This window comes from Hyla sarda, chromosome 6 (assembly GCF_029499605.1).
Source record: "Hyla sarda isolate aHylSar1 chromosome 6, aHylSar1.hap1, whole genome shotgun sequence".
Lineage (NCBI taxonomy): Eukaryota > Metazoa > Chordata > Amphibia > Anura > Hylidae > Hyla > Hyla sarda.
This window is the reverse complement of record NC_079194.1, coordinates 106,207,929-106,235,020: the sequence shown is the minus strand read 5'-3', so window position 1 is coordinate 106,235,020 and position 27,092 is coordinate 106,207,929. Positions and strand designations below refer to the sequence as shown.

At 41.3% G+C, this 27,092-nt stretch overlaps 1 protein-coding gene across 4 annotated transcripts in view; it reads left to right on the top strand.

Annotated features, from left to right (window-relative positions):
• The window catches only part of FRMD4B (FERM domain containing 4B), a 268,753-nt gene that overhangs the window by 205,916 nt on the left and 35,745 nt on the right, over positions 1 to 27,092 (top strand). For all 4 annotated transcript variants that reach the window (XM_056524587.1, XM_056524586.1, XM_056524588.1 and 1 more), the window contains 4 exons: positions 10,481 to 10,564; positions 12,076 to 12,141; positions 13,684 to 13,741; positions 15,400 to 15,486. In XM_056524587.1, the coding sequence (XP_056380562.1) occupies positions 10,481 to 10,564; positions 12,076 to 12,141; positions 13,684 to 13,741; positions 15,400 to 15,486 (295 nt within the window). The remainder of the gene's footprint in view (positions 1 to 10,480; positions 10,565 to 12,075; positions 12,142 to 13,683; positions 13,742 to 15,399; positions 15,487 to 27,092) is intronic.

Below are 27,092 nucleotides of genomic sequence, written 5' to 3'. Positions count from 1 at the left end.
AAGGCTCCATGGGTTCTTCACAGCTACTGTAATAACAGACATGGCCATGTATACAATGCTGGAGGCAACAAAAGGAAGCCAGACTCATGTAACTAAGCCACCTATTGTATGAACAGGAAAAATGGGGAGTGTAGCAATAACAGTCTGTTTTGATGGTTTCCATTAGATATCAAGCTGACCATGAATAATGTTGGCTTGACTGGTGGTAAATCTCAGGAAAAAAATTAGACCAGGCATTATTTCTGCCTGATTAGCAAACACAGAGACGGTGCAGCCAACCTAAAGGAATGGCTTCAGTAAAGTAGACCTTGTCATCTAGCGTAGAACTCACAGATTAATAATATTTTCAGTCATTGTTGTAATTGTCATTGCTTCAGCGTGTTCTGTTACTTACTGGTTTTATGTTCGACCAATAAGAAGTGGTAATGAAAGATAGGTGCCTTCTTCTGAGATGTGTATTTTTCTAATGAATATGGTTGTTTTGGCAGGTAAAAGTAAAATTTAGGATCTTTAACTTTTTTAGATTATTGTTTGTTTTTCTCATTTGTAGCATTGTCAAGGCCATCAGTGTAAAATTGACTGTATAAACAATCATTTTGCTAATGCAGCCTGACAATTTCTGGTTCCACAAAAATTGGCAGGTTCTACTGTATATAGCCAGTCTAAGATTATCAGGAGATACTAATGATATTAGTAAGATCCACTAACAATAATCTAAATCTATGGCCAAGTTGAAAGTAGGTAGACAGTTCATAGAGTGATTAATTACAGCCATGAGAGAACACTTATACTGTACAGATGAATAAACCAGAGAGAAAAAGAAGATATGTTATGCAACCAAGCTGATCGGCCAATCAGCCTCCTGACTCTTCTTCAACAATTGATGTTGGGTGAGAGAAGGATCGGCATGTTGAATTTCAACTGCCCAATGCTTTTGTTCTAGGGGAGGTAAGTTTCCACCAAAAGTATATGGCAGAGCCCTTCTGAGCACCTGAATCCTCCGCTAACGATTGGGAGAGGTAGTTATTGGCCAAACAATCATGGGCCAACAGCCATCTTATCTGGTTGGCTAGATGTTGCCAAGCTGTTGGCTTAACATACAACCAGGGGTCAAGTCCTGGGAAAAAAACGTGTGGGAACTCACCTAAGATTTCCACTCAAGGGTTGGTCCTGCTAATGGGAATGGTGTTCCTGCTGTGGAAAAAGTGCAGGATCTCAGTTCCCACACGTTCCTCCAGGACTTGAGCCCTGCATACAACATATTATTTCTTTCAGAACTGTTTTGGTTCACTTTTTGATTTAATAGAAGCAGAATGTAACTATCATAGAAAAAGTCTCATAATACCAAAATCTTATAAAAGGAATACATATCACATGACCTGAAGGTCAAAGTGGTTAGAATTGTTTGTAGGCGACACATTATAGCAAACATCCCTTCACCAGTATTGTCTTGTAATGAACTCTGTGGAGATATTGTCACTAGATTGATCTGGATTTCAGCACCACAAAAATTCTGGAAGGGAATATTTTTTAACTTATGTACAATGGACCCCCTCTGACATAAGCATTGTTCACTTTCATTAATGCAGATGTGACTTTATAACAAGATCATAAACAAAAGTATTGACACTACCTGGCATCCAAAACAGTGTGCATTGTATCTCAGCCAGTGTTTGGAGGCCTCCCCATTTCTGTACCGCCTTGACTTGAATAAGTTGTGGGTTTGTTTGAGAGGTGTAGCCTCTGTGTACCGTACTAATATTTACATATCCTCAGGTCTGAGCATGTCTTATTTGTGCCACATGGTCTCAGTGTACAGTATGGAGGGGAGAAGACATTATGTTTCTGACACAGGGCTTACGTATTGATATACCTATTACTAATGACCATATTTAAAGCTATCCAGGGTAAGACCAATTTATATGGATTGTCCCTGTGGTCTCCAAACTAGGACTTTTCAGGTATTTTAAAACTACAACTCCCAACATGCCATGACTGCTTGACCTCCAGGGATTTTATTTTCCTTGGATTCTGCATTTTATAGAGTCCTTAAATTTTTTTCAAATTCTACTTAAAGCAGACTGCCAGGTGAATTATGATGTATAACCTGGGAGCTGTCGCTCCTAGGAAAGACATCGGGTCTCCTGTGCCCCGCCCACACATGGTGATTGACAGCTTCCTTATATCAGATTGTACACAGCAAACACAATCAGTCAATCAGCTGTGGGCAGGGTAAGCAGGACTCTCACTGTCTCTCTTAGGCTGCATTCACACTATAAAAATACATCCGTTATAAACGCCCGTTATAAAAACTTTGATAGCCGTTTTAACCCGTTATCGCCCGTTATTAATGACGGACATTATTTAGTGACGGGCGAATGAACGGAAGAAATAGTGCATGCCCTATTTCTCCCGTTACTATCGCCCGACACAAAATAACGGCCGTTATTAATAACGGGCTATAACGGGTTAAAACGGCTATTAGAAAAATTCCATAGACTATAATGGGATTTTCTAACGGCCGTTAGGGATTTTTTAACGGACAATTTTCAAGATTTTTATGACAGACGTTCATTACGGATGAATTTTTATAGTGTGAAAGGGGCCTTAGGAGTCCAGTCAGTCTTTGACTCAAAAGACCTGCTCCAAACTATATAATTCTATATGTCACAGCATTCAGCTTTTTTTTCCTAGTTCATATCCTTCTCTTATCTATCATGCATAATGTTACAACTTAGCATTATTCCAGAAGAAAGAAGACTATCTCTCTAGTGCCAGTTATAAAAAGTTTCCATGTAAGTCAATATGGAACCCCTTAAAGTGCCTTGAAATATGACTACGTATATGAGCCAAACCTGACACACCCATCTGTATGGTTTTATCTTTAGTCATGTTTCAAGGTCTGATAACATGTCAGACATTTAAATGCAGAGAACCTACCTAACGGTGGCACTAGAGAGAGTTATTATTTTTTTTTTTTTAAAGAGCACAAATTTCATTACTGTTCTGAAGGAAAACAGCTTGAAAGGGTGACCATAGACATAGGATAGCTGTATGCTGAATGCACCTTTGGCTGGCAGCTATCTCTCACGATCCATCATTCATATACAAGCAGAGGATATGCCACAGGGCCCCCCCCTTGCCATATTTGCATGATGGCCAACTGTCGCCATCATTACTAAGGGGTCAGCACTACTGCCAGACATTCCTGTCCGGCAGCAGCAGAGACCAGATAAGGGCAGGGCAAGAACAGCGCATAATGCCCTGACTGTCTACCCCTGCCTTGCCCTGTTTTGTTAAAAAAAAAAAAAAAGGCCCTGGCAGCTCTGCTCCCCACAGGGCCTCCTTCTCTGGTGGCGCTGAAGGGGGCCTCTCTCAGTCCGGTCCCCCAGCCCCATGTAAAGTCAGCCGGGGCAGGGACACTGCCCCAGCTGCGCAGGAGGAGGAAGACATCCCGACGACGACTAGAGCTGCTGCATCCTCCCCACAAGGTGGACAGGAGCTGAAGACAATGACGGAGGGTCAGAGGTGAGAGTGGCTGCGCCGGGGGCGGGGGGAGCATTTGCTGGCTAGAAAAGGAGGAGGAAGGAGGACAGGGGGGTTGTAAAAGGAACATGGAGGGGGACAGAGAGAGGGGGGTTGTAAAAGGAACATGGAGAAGGATAGGGGGTTGTAGAAGGAATATGGAGGAGGATGGGAGGGGGTTGGAAAAGGAATATGGAGGAGGACAGAGGGGAAGGTTAGAAAAGGAACATGGAGGAGGACAGAGGTGGGGGGTTGGAAAAGGAGCATGGAGGAGAACAGAGGGTCTGAAAACTAAAGGGTCTGGAGGAGGACTCTAAGGAGTCGGGGGACTTAGCGCTTGTCCATACTGCGGACATTCTGCTGGCAGAATTCTGCTGCGGAAATCCGATTGCGGCGGAGTCCTATTGTTTTAAATGGGATTCTGCTGCTCTGTGCATACTGTGGAATCACTGCAGCGGAATTCTGCCGACGGAAATCTGCCCAAAGAATGAATATGTTTATTTTGCCAGATTGCGTTGCTGTATAAGAGACAGTGCACATCCTGTGGTCCTAATGCTGATACTTTGGTGGCGCCTGCTGCAAATGGACATTCTGCTGGCTAAATGTCTGCAGTGCGGACAAGCCTTTAGGGGTCTAAAGGAGGAAAGATGGGTCTGGGGGAAGTTAGAGGGTCATTTTCAGGGTTATGATGTCTGAAAGGGGCACATTTTGTGGTGGCAGGGTTATATTTAGGAGGTGCAGTGTGTGGCAGAGTTATAATTAGGGGTGTAGTGTGTGGCAGGGTTATATTTAGGGGTGCAGTGTGTGGCAGGGTTATAATGATTATTGTTGTCATACAGAGAAAGAGGATCTGCCGGCAAATTGAGGGCCCACTAATTTCCTGACATCAGACTCAGCAGAGGAAGATGTAGCAGGAAGAAGTCCTGGCTTCTGGACCAGATGAAAAGAAAAGGAAAGACAACAGAGAAGACGTCTCCTGTGAGTGAAATCATTGTTTAGTCACTATTTAAGATTTGAAGGGGTTATTGGTCAATCTATACCCCAATCTTCAGCTCTCCAGCTGTTAAAAAAAACTACAACTCCCATAGTTGGGAGTTGTAGCTTTGCAACAGCTGGAAAGCCACTTGAACCAAGGTGATTTTAGACTATGCAGCCCATTTTATTTTGGTGGGGGTCTAACTGCTGGGACCCCCACCTAAAAGACATGGGCATAAAATGCATAGTCTAATATGCCCAAGCTTATTTTTGGTCCCAGTCTGGCCCTGCTTGCCACATTAAATGAGTGGAAAGGAGGAGGCACACACGAGCCCCATCCAGGAACCCCTGCCCTTCCTCCTATAGTGTGTTGTGTGCCCTGCACTTGAGAAGACAACTGACATGCCACTGCATCCAAGCCACTATCCTGGCCAGCCCACTGCAGCCGGTATGGCCGCTTTATCCCTTAAAAGGAACCAATCAGCACATTTTAGCATATATAATGCTTGGCAATGCGTTATATATGCTAAAATCATTATCCTCACTCTCCCCGGGGGACGTTTGTGCCTCCAGGGTTGGTGAAGATAGGAGCAAATAAGGTCCCCCCACGCCACCCGGCAAGTAGTCCCCTGGGCGGGCCTCTCAATCGCCAGCTCCGTTGGCTGTAGCCGTGGCTCTGCCCCGACGACTTGAATGACGGATGGCATCACCGCTCTGCTCCATCTGTTCCCCTTAAGGACACTGCATGCTATAAATATACGGCTCTTTAGCATGTCTCTTTATGCTCAGCACCATGCATTTAAGGCTCGGCTATAAAGGGAGCGCAGGAGCTTTAGGGTTAGTAGGGTGCCCAGGGCAATTTTTTGCATCAGGGCCCTGTGGTTTCTAGCTTCGCCCCTGATCCTGTGAAGATGCTGTCTAAGATTCTGCTTGACCATCTGGAGGATCCTTGTACCCTGTGGACGGCCTGTTTAACTATGCCTCCCATCAACTTCACTGCTTGTGCAGCTTTCTTTTCCTTCCAATAGAAGAGCCTTTGGCTGTCCCTGCTGTTACCTTGATTAATTTGGCTAGCTGTAGACGTGATATGAAAGCATAGGTAAACCTCTGGTGAGAGTACACTTACAGTATATGTTAGGGAGGTGCATACATAGTAATATCCCTTTGCTTCAGTTATAAGAATGGTGTGCTTTATGTGATATAATAAAATATGACAGGTTTAGGGATGTCAAAATTTCCTGCAGCCTGCAGGCAGACTGTTTTATGGCAGCCTGTGCCTACGGCACCATACAATATCCAGATCCTTCTGTCATCATCAATCACTATTTCAGGAGCACATTAACCTGATCTCCAGTGCAGGAGCTGGAATGGCGGGTATGGTCTTCCAAGTGACAAATGCGTCTTAATCAGATGTCCTCTGTGGTGTCAGCACATGCCTTCCCAGCAGGGAGCGTTGTTCTGGTGACTGCCAAGCTGTTAGTTTGACTCCTGTATGGACAAGACAAACATAATAAAAAACAGGTTACATGTGAGAAATAGCACGGGTAGCTGGATTTACAATGGGCAGCCTTGTCTTCCCCTTGGAACATGTGTTATAACCGTTTGTCACTTATATAAGGACACACAGGAGAATAAACACAGGCCCCTGTCTCCTCAAAGGGATTTGTATAGTTACAGTAAAGAATGTGTCTCCGCTCTTCACTATCATTCATTATTGACAGTTTGGAAGACTTCCTAACCCTGTATATAGGAATAAGGCAGCCATAGGCAAAAAAAAAATATTGTAAAACAAATATTCAAAAATCAGAAATCATTATATTTGACCTTATACTATTTTCTTTTAGAATTGTAGATATTTCATATCACCTTTCCTTTCTGGAATATCTGTCGGACATCCAATAAGGACACAGTTTTGTCCAGCTTTCCCACAATCCTATCAAAATGACACCTATACCACTGAGGATCCAACAAGAAATGCGTTGGCCTGGAATCAGACCCGGGTCAACTGCTTGGAAGGCAGCTATGCCCACCACTATACCACCAACACTTCTTGGTATAGTGGTGAGCATAGCTCCCTTCCAAGCAGTTGACCCGGGTTCGATTCCCAGCCAACTGAGGATCCAAGAAAGCCTTTTTTTTCCTTGTTACTCCTTTGTGATCTTATAGGGATTTTCCAGCCTAACTTTCTTTTTAATGTTGTAAATATGGGTTTAAACTATAAAAGTTACACTTGGCCACTCCCAGTTCCCTGATCCACCACTAGTCTTGACACCTGACCAGGGAAAGCCAGTTTTTGGTCATAGTGGTGATGTCACTGTGAGGTGGAACATATATTGCCATGGGAGAACAGGATCCCAAAGGGGCAGGATTTATGTCTCTCAACCATATTCCATTGGTTTAAAAAAAAAAAAAATTATAACCTATAAAACCCATTTAATATTTTTATATTGTTCATTGGTAAATGGATTAAATATAATAAATAAAAAATTTACCACAAAACAAAGGCCACAAATTAAGCTAAACATCCAAACATGGAATTTTTATTCAAGAATTATTACGTTGTGTGTAATTTTCAATTTGATAAATGGTGAAGCAAAATGTTTTATGTGAAGCAAAATTAATGCATAAAAAGTTTTAGTTTCTGGTTGTTCCTCCGCCTGTTGTTTCAGTATGACTTGTTTTACTTTCGGTCAGGCTGTGTTTAGTGATTGGGCGAGATTTATTAGACCTGGTATCACTGCAGGAGTGTGGTCTTTAACATTCTTTAAATTCCAGAATTTAAGCGCTGGTTACGAAACAATTTTGAATAATCTATCAAACTCTATTTTATTCAAATAAACAACCTCATTGCAACTGATGGATGGTGTATAAAGAAGCTGGATGTTTATCCCCCCTTATTTGGGTAGAAGAAATCTTGCCCTTTATATGACTTAACTAAAATACAGAAAGGTTCTTACAAAAAAAAAAAAAAAAAAACTGTGAAAATTCTTATCTAATGGATCACCTTGGTGAAGCCTATGATCATAATCCACCACAACTTATTTTTAAAATGAAAAGGCTTTATAAAGAGCCCTTTGGCACCCCAGTTTGCTTAGAATTTTAGGTCAAAGTTCTTGTAGCAGTGAGACCTCTTTATTCTGGTCATTATAAGTGATCACTCAAACTAGATTATGGGGTGATGCTTTAGGTAGGTAGGCATAGTTGACTTTGCCTACTGAAGTCTCTATAGGCATAATAAGGATCACATACATGTGTAGCCACTTCTCCACCTTATTTCAGCTGAAGAGGATCACCAAACAGACATCACAGAGCACCCTAGGGTCCAAGACACATGCCCTATGTGCCCTTTACGGTTGAGGGAACAGGAGATCTTTATCACTGGATTTGATAAAGAAGAATAAAGAATTATCTTTCCTAACACCAGACCCCATTATAACTTACTTTGTACAACAGATTGACCCTGTGAACAAAAACCATAGCAAAAGTGTAAATATAGCCAAATCAATTCTAGATATATTGGGCCTTATGCATGTACAAATTTCCACCCAAAAAGCCAGACCCCCTGTGTTGTTCATAACCAACAGTCAGTTCACTTATTTTATTTTCAACTCTGTCCTGAAAACTACACCAGACCTGACACTAGACCAGACCTGTATATTAATTTCAGACACCAGATCAGACCCTTAACCATTATCTGACATCATACCAGATTACTTGTAGTAAAGAAAGTTCATCCAGCGCAGGATGTGCAGGTAATATCTTGCTTTATTGAAATATTCCAACGGTAGTCACATACAGAGGACAATGTCTGATGCGTTTCGCACCTCGGTGCTTAATCGTAGACTGACACAGTTTACAAACCACCCAAGTTAAAATACATGTGAAGGGGTCATTACATCATTAATTACAAAAACACTCGAGACAACTGAAAAACCCAGAGTTGATGTATTCATTGCGTCCATCAGGGGACATTAGTCCTTTACATGTTTCTGGAAACCATTATTTAGTTTAAACTTTTAGACTTTAGATCAAAAGCATATTGCTCAGAACGGTAACTTAAAGAAATTTCCACTGTAACATTGGTGGGGCCCCTAGTCACCGTTGAGTTCCCAATATTTTCTGTGTTCTCCCTTCCATTGCTATGGGTTACCGCCTGTTGGACGCAATGTTCACACCTTCACAATTATTGACATGGAAACCACCAGTTCTGAAAGAGCAACAACACTTTCATAAGAGATAAGGCCAGGTTATGAGAAATTCAGGTAATCCTCTTCAACATAGAAACCAAACAAACATTATATATATATATATATATATATATATATATATATATATATATATATATATATTGGAGAGGAATGAATACATCTACTCCGTGTTTTTCAGTTGTCTCGAGTGTTTTTGTAATTAATGATGTAATGGGTCATGTGACCCCTTCACATGTATTTTACCTTGTGTGGTTTGTAAACTGTGTCAGTCTACGATTAAGCACCGAGGTGCGAAATGCGTCAGACATTGTCCTCTGTATGTGACTACCATTGGAATATTTCAATAAAGCAAGATATTACCTGCACATCCTGCGCTGGATGAACTTTCTTTATCACAAGTTTGTGTGCAAGCCGAGGGCGGGACTGGCGCGTCCCTGCACAGGTGGTGCAGTGAGCGGCTGAGTTGGTGAGTGGTATACATGTTTACACCATACCAGATTACTATAATAATATCAGACCTTAGACCAGATCCCTATAATAATATCAGACCCTAGACCAGATCTCTATAATAAATATCAGACCACAGACCATACCCCTAACCATTATTAGACCCCAGATTAGATCCTAGTATACATATCAGACCAGACACTTAACCATTATCAGACACCAGATTCGATCCCTGTATAAATATCAAACCAGACCCCAGACCAGATCCCTATAATTATATCAGACCTTACACCAGATCCCTAAAATATCAGACCCCAGGCCAGACCCTTAACTATTATCAGACTCCAAATGATATCCCTATATAAATATAAGACCCCTATACTAATATCAGACCCCATACTAGATCTGTCTGTTAATCTGAGGCTCCAGACCAGACCCTTAACCAGATTATTATTCAATATTAATATCAGTCCCCAGAACAGACCTCTATATATTATTATCAGACCCCAGAACAAACCCCTATATAAAAGAGTTGATTAACAAAAAACAAGGTGTTATTTGGGCTGTCCTGAATCTTAGGAACATCCTTTACCATGATAAAAACAGTAATATACCTTACACACTACAACTGTAATGACACTGTAAATACAAATTATGTATAACCGAGTATTAAATATGTGTGTGTGTGGAGGGGGTTGCTAGCACTTCTTAGCTCAGTGTATAGGCCTGCATTGTGTCTCTAAGCCTGCACTGTCATTTACCCGTTTTTGAGGTATTGAGTCTTACCTTAGAGATTCGTTTCTCAGTGTAGATTATTATACTTTTTAGTAAATTTAAAGATGCTATCAGAAATGGTAAAAGCTCATTCATTTTCATTAAAGCTGATTAATAACCAGTAGGGCTCCCATTATAGTTCCCAGGGAAGTATACACTGGCTTTGCCTCACTGAAAAAAACAAAAAACCTATTTACCAGTAATGTACCCCCTACCCCCCCCACCCCCAATAGGGTATAACTACTTAACTAGTCAGATTTGGCTTCCGGGATTCTAGGAAAGTAGCCATGTTGGTGTTTTCATCATAGAACAACATGATTGTAACATACATTGTTTTATAAATTTTTTTGTAGGCTCTACTGTGTGAGTTTGCAGTCTATAGAGGTGTACATAACCTAATTGTATTGTATCCCTGTCATTTGAGAGTTGGCCTACCTTGAAATCTGAGTATGTGGTGGAGCAAAGGAACAATGCTCCACGGTGATTAGTAATTCATCCCCTACCAGGAAAAACAAACAATAGTTTATTTTATCTTCTTTGTTTTGCTGCAGTGATGAAAATGCACGAAAAGATCTGAAAATTCTGCCAGCACTGCCCACCAGAACGCTACAGGAGCACCCATCTCTTACCTATTGGTATGTACATACGCTGCATTACTTCGCTTGTACAACCCATACCTAGCTATGTCTAGAAAGCAGCTGGTCACATGCAGTTGTTTACTACAGTAACTCATCAGATTACAGTAGTGATGCATAAGTATTAGTGGCACGTGGTGTTTTCTTTGTGAACATCAACGTAGTCGTCCAGCCTAATGTTACATTTTGTAATCTGTATACTGTTACATAGTAACTACCGTAGTCAAATGAATGGAGGATAGGCTGGGACATGCACTTCCCAATCTGGCTCAGCAGGGGACTCCACTTTATGGTGTCCATAAACGTCACAGGGCATATGTAAGGCATAAGAGAACCCCTTTAATCAATTTATATATATGTTCTACAATATTTAAAGGGTACCTTTCATCAAATAAACTTTTGATATATTTTAGATTAATGAATGTTGAATAACTTTCCAATAGCATGTTAATGAAAAATATGCTTCTTTCTATTGTATTGTATTTTTCCCGATCAGTCCTGTCAGCAAGCATTTCTGACTCATGCTGGAGTCCTAAACACTCAGAGCTGCCAGCCTGCTTTGTTCACAGCCAAACAGGCTGTGAACAAAGCAGGCTGGCAGCTCTGAGTGTTCTCCTTTGTGAACAAAGCAGACTGGCAGCTCGTAGTGTTTAGGACTCCAGCATGAGTCTGAAATGCTTGCTGCCAGGACTGGTAGGGAGACCCCTAGTGGTCATTTCTTCAAAGTTGAAAATTAAATAGAAAGAAACATATTTTTTAATAACATGCAATTGTAAAGTTATTCTGCATACATTAATCTATTATATATTAAAAGTTTTTTTGATGAGAGGTACCCTTTAAATTCTCCATAGTTTTCCAAATCTGTGCTAACTATGAGTGAATGAAAACATTTTTGTTCACATCTAGGAATTTGAAGTTTGTTTCAATTGTATTCTATCTATGCATTTTTTTTTCCTTTTTCTACACATTTTTAGTCTATGAAGGACTTTTATCCTGATGTCAAAAATACAGTTTGATGATTTTGATGTGCTGAAATGCACTTAAATAGTATACAAACCTTACCATGTTTGGCAATATCTATATATTATGGGTTATTTACTATGATGTTCCCGATGTTTTTTTTTTTATTGGGTCTAGCGGCAGAATTTTACGTGCACCAAATTTTGCACCCAAAAAATCCAGTATACCGGATCAACTCGGGAAAACCCAAAAAATGGGTGGGTGTGTCCCCTCTGGAAAGGGGCATGGCCTGACAAAAGTGGCGTGACCCCGACAAAAGGGCCATGTCCCCAACATATTTACTAAGGTTTCCACATACAATCTGGTAGAATTGAGCTCTGGAAAACCCAACAGATCAGAACACTTGTTAAAAAAGCAAAACTTAGAGAAAAGCCAAACGCAGGGAAAAATTTGTAAATACCATGGGAAATACCTGTCAGGGGGGAAAAACCCCACAAAGAAAACTACTCTCCACTCTTAGTAAATCAACCCTATTGTGTTTTTATATCTAGTGAGGATCGAGTAATTCAGCATTGCAAGAAGCTAAAAGGAGTCACCAGAGGACAAGCCATAGTCCGGTAAGATGTTTATGTAAAACTCAAAAAATTATATTTACCAAAAAGAAATATATACAGTGTACATAATATATATTGTGGGTGTCATGCTGCTGGCTTCCATGATGATCAGGTGGTGGTAACAACATGGGGAACCACTCTGTACTGCCCTACCCCAAAATTGGACATTACATGGTGCCCATTTGGTTACTGGAGGGTTCTACACGTGATTATGTTTTTTTTACCATTATGGGCCATGATGTGCATTGTCATGGTCAAGTAGTGTTGTTGGTATTTCATGGTCAGTTTTAATAAGTTTCTTGAAATATGAGACATGTTTATGAGATGGCATTGGTTGATTTCTACTTTGCTTTCCATGCCAAAATGGCTGTATCTGATCAATGCCATTGCTTTATGTATTTTTGTGGTTTTTATGGGAGGCACCAAAATGTATTCAAATGGTTCTCCAGGATTGTATGCATGTGTTGGAAGTACATACCGGGAGGATCTACTGACACCTCTAACTGAGGCTGCATGACCTAAATCAGGGTTTCCCAACAAGGGTGTCTCCAGCTGTTGCAAAACTACAACTCCCAGCATGCATAGACAGCCGAAGGCTGTCCGGGCATGCTAGGCGTTGTAGTTTTTCAACAGCTGGAGGCACCCTGGTTGGGAAAACATGACCTAGATCAGTGGTCTCCAACCTGCGGACCTCCAGATGTTGCAAAACTCCAACTCCCAGCATGCCCGGACAGCCAACGGCTGTCCGGGCATGCTGGGAGTTGGAGTTTTGCAACATCTGGAGGTCCGCAGGTTGAAGACCACTGACCTAGAAGATACATTCCATTTAAAGGAGTACTCTAGTAAAGAGAAATTTTTTTTTTTTCATCAACTGGTACCAGAAAGTTAACCAGATTTGTAAATGACTTCTATTTAGAAATCTTAACTCTTCCAGTACTTGTCAGCTGCTGTATGCTCCAGAGGAAGTTGTGTAGTTCTTTCCAGTCTGACCTCAATGCTCTCTGCTGACACCTCTGTCCATGTCAGGAACTGTCCAGAGCAGGATAGGTTTGCTATGGGGATTTCCTCCTGCTCTGGACAGTTCCTGACACGGACAGAGGTGTCAGCAGAGAGCACTGTGGTCAGACAGAAAAGAACTATACAACTTCCTCTGTAGTATACAGCAGCTGATAAGTGCTGGAAGGATTAAGATTTTTATATAGAAGTAATTGTTTAACTTTGTGGCACCAGTCTTCCACCAGAGTAGCCAATTTTAAGCGTTTCTTCTTTTCAGCATTGGGGACTAGTGGGTAACATATCTGGAGAAATGCTAGGGGGGCAGAAGTTTTGACATATGCACCACCCTTCTGCTGGCCACATCAGCAGTATGGACATCATAGTCACATATTGGTTCTAATGGATTGGTCAGCTAGTCTTTTATTGTCTGAAATTAGGCCAGTAGATACACCCAGTGCCTGTCGTGATGACAAGCTTGGTATGAAATGTTACTGTGTTCATTATTTTACATGACCTCATTTCTTCTTTCTATGTTCCCCCCACCTGCAGGTACATGAAAATAGTGGAAGCTCTGCCCACATATGGTGTTCATTACTACAAAGTAAAGGTCAGTGACCGTTCCTCTACAAACACATCCATAAAATCATTATTTTCTTGTTCACAGACTTTATTACTAGACCAGAAGGGCCCCCGGATAAAGAGAAAAGAACAGGCCACCTTCTTCCAGAGTTTTGATCTTTTAAGATATTTGGCTGCTGTAAAAAAAAAAGCTGGACATTTTTATATTGCTTTCATTTCCTCTTCTTGCTGCAGCTTGGCATTGAGCTGCATGCCGAGGGCTACTTTAGATCCTGCTTTATGCTACACTTTTGCTTTTTTATCCCATTTTATGGATTTATTATGCCTAATCCAGGATACATTCCATAGGTTTTGATGATAACAACAACCAGGACAAAGGACATTTGAACCTAGATTCAGCAAAATTGTCCCTGGATAAAATTCCTTAAAGGGGTTATACAGGAAAAAACTTTTTTTTTTTTTTTTATATATCAACTGTCTCCAGAAAGTTAAACAGATTTGTAAATTACTTCTATTAAAAAATCTTAATCCTTTCAGTACTTATGAGCTTCTGAAGTTAAGGTTATTCTTTTCTGTCTAAGTGCTCTCTGATGACACCTGTCTCGGGAACTGCCCAGTTTAGAAGCAAATCCCCATAGCAAACCTCTTCTAAACTGGGCAGTTCCCGAGGCACGTGTCATCAGAGATCACATACAGAAAAGAACAGCCTTAACTTCAGAAGCTTATAAGTACTGAAAGGATTAAGATTTTTTAATAGAAGTAATTTACAAATCTGGAGCCAGTTGATATATAGTTGATATATAAAAAAAAAAGTTTTTTTCGTGGATAACCCCTTTAAGTTTGAGGGGGTTTTCAGTCATTTTATATAAGTTCCTGAGAAAGGTGTTCACTGCCTGTATGGCTGCAATGTTGGCTCATTTAGGGGTTGTCATCCTACCGTTTCTGCTATTCCAAAGTACCTGAAGGAGCAGAATTCTAGCATTGGGTCCTTTCTACTGCATAAAGGTCCTAGGGGGTAAAACATTGTCTAACAAGGACCTTTCTATCAGGATTATCTTTCATGCTAAGCGTAGGACAACCTTGTTTACTAGCAATGTTTGCAACCATAATTTATCAACGCAGCCTTAAAGGGGTACTCCGGTGGAAAAAAAAAAATGTCTAAATCAACTGGTGCCAGAAACTTAAACAGATTTGTAAATTACTTCTATTTAAAAATCTTAATCATTCCAGTACTTATCAGCTGCTGTATAATACAGAGGAAGTTCATTTATTTTTGAATTTCTTTTCTGTCTGTCCACTGTGCTCTCTGTCAGGAACTGTCCAGAGCAGAAGCAATTCCCCAGGGCAAACCTCTCCTGCTCTGGACAGTTCCTGACATGAACAGAGGTGTCAGCAGAGAGCACTGTGGTCAGACAGAAAAGAAATTCAAAAAGAAAAGAACTTCCTTTGGATCATACAGTGGCTGATAAGTACTGAAAGATCAAGATTTTTTGATAGAAGTATCTTACAAATCTCTTTAACGTTCTGGCACCAGAAACTTGTTTTTCACCAGAGTACCCCTTTAATGACTTGGTTCCACCCAGCCAAACCAATATGTTTACAATTTAGTGCACCATGTAGGTTGCCTGTAGGATTTGTCTTATTTATAGTTATATTTGTTAAAACTTTTTTCCATTTTTTTTCCAGGACAAGCAAGGAATTCCCTGGTGGCTGGGAATTAGCTATAAGGGAATTGGACAATACGATATTCAAGATAAAATAAAGCCTAGGAAGGTATGTTCCCTTATAATCTCATTTGAATAAGTACAACTTGTGTCTAAAGGTCCCCATACATTAGTAGAAACAGCCCTGCACCTGTCCACTGGCCAGTGCTTCTATATTGGACTATATATAGAATATATATATATATATATATAGAATATATATATATATATATATATATATATATATATATATATATATATATATAGTCTGCTGTGCATTGACACTTTCCTGTTCTGTATCACGTCTGCCAACTTTTATCACGTACAGTGCGGTAAATTTAGTCCAAGAAGTCCATAGAGCCATCACATTGCGTACATGGAATAAAGTTGTATCACTTATTAAAAGTTATGATGAATTGACCCACAGCACATATGCAATTACCTGTATTGAGTCACGTCTCTAGTATTTATGGCATTTCTGCACCGCTTGTGATTTTAGACAGAATCATATTTAACTGTTGAGTAATGCAGGTTGCAGGAAAAACGGGTATAATGCATGTGCGTGCAGTACATATTCCTGTAATCTAATCGTCTGGTATCAACCTGACTTTTCAGGGACTTTAATGTAATTACTGTACAGTGATCCCTCAACTTACAATGGCCTCAACATACAATAGTTTCAACATACAATGTTCTTTTCTGGACCATCGTAAGTTGAAACCAGACTCAACATACAATGTTACAGACAGTCCAGATCTGTGATACCTGTCAATGGCTGGAAGAACGACCAATCAAAATGGGCATTCGCTGGTAAAACCCCTGTATTACTGAAGTGTATGCACTGACTGGTGTCTGGTAGCGCCCCCTACAGTACAGGGAGGTATTACATGTTCTGTACCAGGGTTAGCTGCTCCTGGTGAGGGCGATTCCATTACTTTTTTAGGACACTGTGTACTGTACAGGACCCTGAAGAAGCTCCTGTCCTCTACATAGACCAGTGTTTCCCAGGCAGGGTGGCCCCAGCTGTTGCAAAACTACAACTCCCAGCATGCCCGGACAGCCTTTAGCTGTCCGGGCATGCTGGGAGTTGTAGTTTTGCAACAGCTGGAGGCTTGGGAGTTGTAGTTTTGCAACAGCTGGAGGCACCCTGGTTGGGAAACACTGGCATAGGGTGGGTTCACACTACGTTTTGTCCCATACGGGAGCGCATACGGCAGGGGGGAGCTAAAAGCTCGCGCTCCCGTATGTGACCGTATGCGCTCCCGTATGTCATTCATTTCAATGAGCCGACCGGAGTGAAACGTTCGGTCCGGTCGGCTCATTTTTGCGCCGTATGCACTTTTACAACCGGACCTAAAACCGTGGTTGACCACAGTTTTAGGTCCGGTTGTAAAAGCGCATACGGCGCAAAAATGAGCCGACCGGACCGAACGTTTCACTCCGGTCGGCTCATTGAAATGAATGACATACGGGAGCGCATACGGTCACATACGGGAGCGCGAGCTTTTAGCTCCCCCCTGCCGTATGCGCTCCCGTATGGGACAAAACGTAGTGTGAACCCACCCATAGACAGTGATTACAGCTCCCAGCAGATCTTTCTTCCTTTTATATGTAAGAATTTGCTCTATCTATATTAGTTATCTACTTATTTTTCTAACTTTTTCCTATTTTTGGATGACATTTTGGTGCCTTTAGAACCAATTACCAGGTTTCCATAGAGTTATGGTCTCAACATACAATGGTTTCAACATACAATGGTCATCCTAGAACCAATTAATATTGTAACTTGAGGGACCACTGTTTATGTAGAAACATCACCCTTCTTACCCATGGACTATGTGTGGTATTGCAGCTCAGTGTCATTTAGGCGGGCCTAAGGGTACTAACCAACACAGCACATGGACAAGATTGACAATGTTTATAGTGAAAAGAAGCCATCTTTTTCTAAGCCATTTTAATCAACGCTTTTCATATTGTGCAACTTATAGTGCTGCTTCTAGGGTGGATTAAATTGCCAAGTGTATTTACAAAGAGGGCTTATGGGTGGATAATTTAGGGACTACATGAGAGAAGGCCATAGCAGATTTTACCAAGCTGAACGTGATCTACCAACAGGATAATGTCTATGGGAAAAACTAAATTGTCACCAAAAAGCTAATACTTACCAGAGAATTCTCTCTCACCCTTCAAGACCTTCCACATCAAATGCTCATGATCATGGAAAAAACAACCGTAAAGCCTCAATTGTTCGTTTCATAATTATTTTGTATATGGCCACTTTAAATGGGCACTCTCATTAAAACAAAGGTTTGCTATTGCACTCCTTATGGGAAATAAAAAATCTTTCTAATAATCTTTGTTTGAAAAAATAAAGATTTTTATGTTTTATTTGTGTTTAAAAAAAGCTGCCACTAGATGACACCACATCTTTATTCTGTAGGTCCATATGGTTCGAAAAATACCTAATTTATATAGGTTATATTTAATTTTACTACTACATGCACCAAGATTTGTATGTTTAAAATTAAAAAATTTTTGCACCGTGATCTCAAATTATTATCGGTACCACTTTTTGATCGCTTTTTATAAATTTTTTAGGGTATACAAAGTGACCAAAAATATGCAATTTTGGACTATGGAACTTTTTTTTTTATGTGTACGCCATTGACATTTACACATGCGATGGTATCACATGTTTATTTTTGTTTATATCAACTGGCTCCGGAAAGTTAAACAGATTTGTAAATGACTTCTATTAAAAAAAAAAATTAATCCTTTCAGTACTTATGAGCTGCTGAAGTTGAGTGGTTCTTTTCTGTCTAAGTGCTCTCTGATGACACGTGTCTCAGTAACCGCCCAGTTTAGAAGCAAATCCCCATAGCAAACCTCTACTACTCTGTGCAGTTCCCGAGACAAGCAGAGATGTCAGCAGAGAGCACTGTTGCCAGACAGAAAACAACAGCTCGACTTCAGCAGCTGATAATTATTGAAAGGATTAAGATTTTTTTAATAGAAGTAATTTACAAATCTTTTTAACTTTCTGGAGCCAGTTCATATATAAAAAAAAAAAGTTTTTCCTGGAATACCCCTGTAAATCACATGTATTAACTTTTTTTTTTTTTACTTTTTTACACTTTCTTTTAGTCCCCGTAGGGGACTATAGCATGAAATCCTTAGATTGCATACACTGAACAATGCTATGCCATAGCATAGCATTGATCTGTGTTATCTGTGCTCGATTTGCTCCAGCCTGCAGAGCCTTTTTGGAGCATCGAGGGACAGATCGGACAACGAAGAGGCAAGTAAGGGCCCTCCCGCCGTCCTCTCAGCTGTTTGGGATGCAGGGATTTCACCGCGGGGTCCCAAACAGCCCGCTCAGCTAACCGGCATGTGCTTTCTCTCTCTAGGCATCTAAAGGGTTAATACCGGACATCAGTCCGATTGGCGATGTCTGGTATTGGCTGCGGGTCCTGGTTGCTGACAGCAACCGGGACCCACCGGGTATGAAGCACACTCAGCTCCTGAGCGCACTTCACATAACGGGACCCGGCAATGGACGTAAATATACGTCCATTGCCGTTAAGGGGTTAAGAATAATCAGATCATAAGTGTACCCCTTTTGGGATCCCTAGCAATCAGCTATAATATGTGGGTAAATGCTCTTTGCAACCACTCTCCCCTATTGAAATGGGGTCAGGTGTACAGAAGGTGGGTTAGGTTCTTGACTTTTGACTCTGTATATGATCAGTATACAGTAGATATGTATGTGTAGCTGTCTACTCCACTGTGCATGTTTTGTACCTTTTATAGCAATATTTGAAGAATGTGGGATGGTATACTAGACCTTCCATTCAGCCCTGAAACTCATTCAGTGCATCTGATTTCCTCCACCTCTTCTATAAATACTCTCTGCTCCACTCCCCGGCTCTTCTGCAGGATTTATTTGGGTGGAGGCAACACGAGAGAAAAAAAATGTCAATGGGGAAACCGGCCACATCATTTGATTCATGACTTTCTCACGGTCCCGTCCAGACTAATATGACTTCTTAAACAACTAGGTTCCTAATTGCCGAAAATTTTTTAATTGAATGACGCAGCTCTGGTTTTCATTGGCATTAAAAGAGACAGAAGTGGCCTGATTCCCATTCTTTGCATTGCCGTATGTGTTTCTGCATTCAAATGTATTACTGTATTTAAAACCTGAATTTATCATTGGTTTCAGTTGTTGCGTAGGGTATTGTCTTCTGTTATAAAACCTTTTTTATATACTATAAACTTGCTGTACACATAAACGATCAATCATAAAAATAAAACCACCTGCCCAATATTATGAATACTCTATGAGGGAGATTTATCAAAACCTGTGCAGAAAAAGAGTGGCGCAGTTGTCCATAGCAAACAATTAGACTGCTTCTTTCATTTTTCACAAGACTCTTTAAAAATGAAAGAAGCAATCTGATTGGTTGCTATGGGCAACTGCACCACTCTTTCTCTGCACATGTTTTGATAAATCATGTGGCTATCCAATTCCATGAGCAGCAAGCTGCACAGCCCTGTGTGTTCTGATATCTTTCTATTGTGGTGAGGGTGTGAGGTGGGCAGATGTTATTACCCTAGGGGCAGATGGTATTAACCCCTTGTATTTGAGACGCCAGGGCGTGGTTAACCTCTGCACCACCCGAGGTATGGCCGCTGGATCCTGGGCTAGGTGTAGGGCAAATAATGACTCTGATGCAAGGTTACGGAACAATGGCAGCTTTACTGAGGCAGACAGGTGTTATAGTCTTTACAGCTCAGTTAGGCCCAAAGAGATGACCAGTGACTTTAGGACACTTGCGGGCTCGTTGGAACTTGTAGTGAACTTGGATAGAATGCTGCAGACCCAAGCTGAATTTAGACAGATTTGACAGACTTGACTAGGACTGACTAGACTTCACCCCTTGTGTAGCTTACAAGGCTTTGACGTTCACCTGTGGGGCACTTGGTCGGTAGAAGCGTGGCTGCGTGACTAGGCCTTGGGTCTCCTCAGGACACCGGACACTCTCAGGTCTTGACTGTACCTCAGCATGCTCTAAACTGAAACTAACTAGCTCCTCCCAGGGTTTATAAGGGAGCAATTTGGAGGACTCCCATAGGTCACCACACAAGTCACCTGGTCACTGACACCTTCCCTGGTTACACAGGACTTGGTTACAACATTTAAAGGCATATAACATTATAAAGACAATGCAATCAATGACATAGGGTATAATTAACCATTTGAGCTATATACAATAAGGGGGGACTCAGGGGACATTGCAATAGAGTCCGCTACACAGCACAGAAAGAGTACAGGGGTGCAACTCCTGTACTGGGCCACCACACTATCATATCCAGCAGTAACATTTTGAGTCATTTGTGCTACAATAACTATTTTGAGGAGTCAGACCTGAAAGGCAATCTTTAGCTCTCCACATGGTTCATTGAGCTTTGGGTACCCATGACCCGGGTGCCGGTCCACTGATTTTTGGAACACTCTTAGATGGCACTTAACACTGCATACCTAAAGCACTCCATAAGACCTGCCATTTTGAAGATGCTCTAACCCAGTCATCTAGCCATCCCAATTTGGCCCTTGCAAAGTTGCTTCCAGAACCGACTGTTCATTTGCTGCCTAGTATTTCTCATCCATTGGCAGGTGCTTTTGTGACAAAATAATAATCATATGTTTATAGGCAATACAGAATGCTATTATCATTTAGTAGTGTTTAAATAGGAAACCATTGAGCCAATGCCATCTGCTGATATGTTCTGAGGTTTGGCCCACACACATTTGCTGAATGATGGTATTTTTTTTTACAGATGTGTTCTCCGCCACAGTATTCTAGGTAGAAAGTCATTGGGATTCTGAAACAAAACATAGTACTCATACTATCCTGTATGGATCATAGCTCTACAGTCAATGACAAAGGGTCCCTATTATAGTCAGTTTGTTCCAATCGCTAGCAACTGAGCATGTGCTATAGTTCTAGGCTTCAGTTCAATAGTAGCCAGGATAAATGGTGGTCTGACCTTTTCTAATCACAGTGAAGGTCCCAAAGTTTCCATTCATGATCAGCGAGTTGTCCACTCCATTCTCTATAGAAAGGGGATCTCAGAAAAAGCCAAAGTGAACATACTGCAGTTTCTGACACTTATTTCTATAGAGAGTGAGTAAACTAGTGTGCCCAACTATCTGGCCAGAACGGTTGTAGATGCCGGATGTCCAACCCATCCCCCACCTATCCTTTTTTATGACCTGTTTGATTGACATAGGAATGACCACCCTCCCAATGTGACACTGTGATCAGTTTATCCTGGAAGACATCACATGTCACTTAGAGCAAATCCTGTTTAGCACTGATGAGAATTCTCTCTTTAATATGTAAATTGAATTCACCTAATCTCTCCCCATCACCCCCTGTGTTTTGAGGCTGTTTGGAGGGGCGACCAAGCATCCATTCCGGGCTAAGTAGGGTAACAGTGTGAGGAACAGCTGGAAGTCTTGGCCCCTGTATTGGTCTCTCCTTCCAGCTGTGAAGATGACAAGACTGTGATTTTGAACCTTGTGAGGATTATCTGTATCTTTAATTCTTGGGAGACCTCAGTAGTCAGTCTTATCAATTGTAGTAACACATCCATTCGGCGTGAGTCATTGGCATACAATAGGAAGCCTGAATAGTGCACGCAAAGGTGTTCACTAAGCCTAAAGTCAACAGCGTATAATAGTGCAGGAACATTATATGGAGATGTTGATATCAGGCACACAGAAATAGGTAAATGACCTGGAAGAACTGAAGACATGTGAAATATAGCAGTGACCATGGTGGCAGATATTGTTCTGGAGTCCCCATCAGTCATCTTGTAGAAGAATACTTTCCCTAAACGTTCCCTAAATGTAATGGCTGATAGCAGGAAACAATCAACAATACCGTATTACTGTCACTTTAATTTTGTAAATGGGTGTCTATTACCTTAGGTGGACTTGTACAGAAAGATTTAACCTTCAAATGCACTTTATTAACCTCATCATGGCTGTATCAATGCCAGACAACCCAGATCACCCTTTCTGCCCCCGTCCTGTCAGATATGAACAATACCTTTGCCCTTGCAATACCTCTGTCCTACTCCACATCTAGACCGTACACTGTAAAAGCTGATAATGTAGTCAGCCTTGTGTGACACTCCTCACTTACCATCTCATGTGGGTGGCTTGAGGTGTGAACAGGTTGTGTAAGTGAGACTGGACCAGAAAGGAATTATATAAATTGACACCTTATTTGTCAGAATGGTAGACAGCAAAGAAAATATAAAGTTCATTTGAATGGAATAGTCATGGACTGCAATGGGTTGAATGGTTGGACATTTGGGCTTGGCAATTGGAGGAACAATGGAGAAAAATGACAGGGATCTCATTCTTAATAATGTACTGGGACCCCTGAATGCATTGATACTTTGGGCCCCCATTTACTTTGCACACACAGACTGTTTGCCTTTAGGACTCCAAGAAAGCTGAACTGGAGTTGCAGTGGTGGCCATATTGGTTTTTACCCAGCTTACTGTTTCTGGAGTGAGACATAGATCCAGATAGGAAGACAGCACCTGTCCCAGCTCCTATGTTCGTGACCATCTGGGTAACCAGTCCAGAATCACAACATCCGTACAGTATAGGTCACAGCAAAAAGTAAGCGGACTCCCATATGCAAAAAAAGGTTGTGGTCTTTATTTAGGTCATCAGCAGTGCCACGTTTCGACTACAATCTAGCCTTTGTCAAGCATTGTCAAGCATGCTTGACAAAGGCTAGATTTTAGCCGAAACGTTGCACTTCTGATGACCTAAATAAAGACCACAACCTTTTTTTGCATATGGGAGTCCACTTACTTTTTGCTGTGACCTATACCGTACGGATGGAGTGAGACATATGTATATCAGCAATTCACGTCACTCACTGACCCATAATAACTTTGTCATTGTTCGGTAATTTTTTTATATACTGACTATTTCTGCTCTGAATATAGAAAGCTATGAGGCAAAACACTATTAAATGTGATATGTCATGCCCTTTTATAGGTGTAAACATTTAAAGGCAAAATATGATCTGTTTACAAGTAAGGTTTATTTCCCATTAACATAATCATAAAACAGGAGCGCAAGATTTACTGTGCAAGCTAAAGATTTGCACATTCTAGCGGGAACAAATAAACATGTATGTGCTTTTTACTGATGCAAAGGCCGGGGGAAAGAAGGATCGGGCATGTTGGAGTTTATCATATCCAATCCTTTTTACCACCATGTGGCATATGCCTTTGCCTAAGGAATCTGACAGAGACTTACCCAGAATGGTGGTGACCATGCAATGCATGGACAGGTCAGGTTCTCTTGGATGAAGAGGGCCTGTTGGAGATTGCATTATTATTAAATTATTAGGGGTGCTCTGACCTCTGTACAGATATGCCATCCCGTTCCCGACATATGAGGGTTTATAGTCTTACAATTTAGAGAATCAGTTAGATGGGCATGAACTGTGGGTGGGATTATACAGTCAGGGGGTGTGTATTAGGCATGCATGTCCCTCAATGTAAAACGTACACATACCCTGACTATAATCCCACCCATCATCTGATATTCACTCCCATTATTAATATTCAGTTCACACCCATCTGACTGATTCCCTTATTTGTCAGACAAACTAAGAACCCTCATATCTCAGGAATGGGAGGGTGTATCGAAAACTGTATAAGGTGTGTGATCAGGGTATCCCATGCTACTTAGTTAAAGGGGTTATCCAGGAAAAAACTTTTTTTATATATCAACTGGCTCCCCTTGTGTGAGCGTCCAAGCCTGGTCCAATCATCCTTTGCGCCAGACGCATGCGTCATGTATATTTTGAGAGTCATGTTCGGCGCGTAGTGCGCATGTCTGGTCATTTTGTGATTCGCGTTATCAGCACTTACGCTTACAGCATAGTGCTAACGTCGGCTGCGTCAGTAGCGTAGCCCTGCGCATGCGCAGTAGTCCTTACAGATAAGGGCTTACGTTAGTAGCGTAGCCCTGAACTGTAAGGACAACTGGGAATGCGCAGGGCTTTGCTAGAAACGTAAGCCCTGAACTGGAAGGAGAACTGCGCATGCGCATGGCTACGCTACTAACGTATGCTACGTTGGCACTACGCTGGCAGCGTAGGGATGCGCAGGCGCACATTTCTCTACCGAACGATGGAACATAATGGGCGTGGAAAGAAGAAACAAGGGGCGGAAGCTAGGACGCCTATGGGTGGAAATAAAAAAAAAGGGGCATGCACATAGTCGTCAACAACAAAAAAAGATCGGCGGAATAACAAGGAAAAATAGGTGGCACCTAAGCGCATAATCAGGCCGCAAAGTATTAGGGGAATGGTAGTTTTCACGGACCGAACAACAGGAAATAAGCAACAACGTGAGCCAGACAGAACACCAACTCAGGGAACGACAACGCTAATGGATAAGGTGCATACAGTACAGGGGTGTTATGTGAAGTCATCAAGTAAGAGGTAAAAAGTTGGTGAAATAAGCACTAGGCAGCGGAGTACCCCTTTAAACAGAGTTGTAAATTACTTCTATTAAAAATCTTAATCCTTTCAGTACTTATGAGCTTCTGAAGTTAAGGTTGTTCTTTTCTGTCTAAGTGCTCTCTGATGACACATGTCTTGGGAACGGCCCAGTTTCGAAGCAAATCCCCATAGCAAACCTCTTCTAAACTGGGTGGTTCCCGAGACACGTGTCATCAGAGAACACTTAGACAGAAAAGAACAACCTTAACTTCAGAAGTTCATAAGTACTGAAAGGATTAAGATTTTTTAATAAAAGTCATTTACAAATCTGTTTAACTTTCTGGAGCCAGTTGATATATATATATATATATATATATATATATAAAAAAAAAAGTTTTTTCCTGGATAACCCCTTTAAACTAAAATCACATTTTTGGTGTTGGTCACAGGTCCTCTTTGATGGACCTCCACTCTGGCTAATGTCTTGAGTGATATATACTCTTCTATGCTTCTATGACTTCTTTATGCTCCATTAGGGCATATCAAAAGGGTTGTCTTCTTTAGCCCCTATAGATTGCAGCTCATAAAGCAGCACATCCCTACCTTAAAAGAACTGTTCATCCTGGGCCACCTGGTGAATAGAATAAAGAGTGGTGTACTGCCAGTCTATTAGGATGAGGGAGTAGGAAACAGGGTAATTCTAAATAACTCTTAAATGCAAGTTTATATGCCATTTAGCATCATATTCCTTATGGCTACTGAAATTGCTTCTGTCATCTGTAAAGCAGATACAAAGTACAGAGGTGAACAATTTTTAGGGGGTATGCTGCTCCAAGGATTTACAATGGGAACAATTATAATATTTATTATTATTATGTTATTCAGTAGAGAATTGAATGGCTTTTTAAATATGGATCCAAAACAAAAGATTCTCAATTCTTCTACCCATGAATATACAGGGTGAGGCCTTTTGAAGAGACCTGTTAATGGAGGAGGATTGTCCTTCCCAGCAGGGTGATGTGATTCTAAGTAGGTTTCTTCATCTAATGTGTGCTTTTCTCACAGATAGTCACATTGATCAGACCTGTGATACAATACACAGCAAATGGCCAGAACCCAGATAGGCAAGGAAATGAGATGTGCAGCCTCCACTTCTGGAACAGATGCAAACCTATGTTTGGTGGTTTCTATTCGCAATGACATTAGATCTGATTATGGTTACATCACTAGAAAACATTGCCACCTTTAATTCAATAAATTGCCAAAAATAGAGGTTCTATCTTTTGCTTAGAAAACAATGTAACCATTAATATGGCCGCCTTAACAGATCACATTTGCGCTATTACGCCGAGTGCTGAAAGGCAAATCCTAATACTAGAGCAGGAGATGTCTTATTGCATCTGTGATAGCCTGGGGGATGTAGGGTATGGGGAGTGTAGCTGTGCAGTAATTAAAGGGTGCTTGTTAACCCTTGCTATTCGTGATGCCAGGGGGGGGGGCTCCTCAATAAAGCTTGTCCTACCGCCACCCTTCCCAAGAATGATAGGGAGGTAGATAATAATAGATTGTATACAACCGGAGAGTTTTCTGAAACAGTATTAACTTTTACTGAAGGTTTTCTGCAAGCTTCAATAACACAGCAGTCTCTAAGCATAACAACGGCTTTCCTTGGAGATTGACAAAGGTTGGGACTTTAGCATTTAGAGTCTTTTAGTACTATGCGCTGTTCCACTGGATTTAGGGGTTTAGTTTCGGTCCAGTAGTCATGCTAGCATTAGCGGGGATTTAGATGTGAACTCACGGTTTTGGTTCAGCTGAGGCCGGCAGGTTTTTGAGGCCTAGCGTGTGTTTGAAAGTTGTGTAGCACCGTCCTGTTAGTCCGGCATCCACGAGAGTAGCAACCCAAGAGAGCGATAATTGGACGCAGCTCCCTTATATGGGCAGGGGCTGGACTAACGCTAATTGGTCCGTACTGATGTCAATCACCATTACAGAGATTTGTGGGTAACACGTTACCCAAGGACCTACAAAGGTCCTCCAACATACCATAGAGGTTACTAGCATGGTCACATGACCGAAGGTCCTGCGACGCTGAACAAGGTAAGTACTATACATCACTATAGAATAT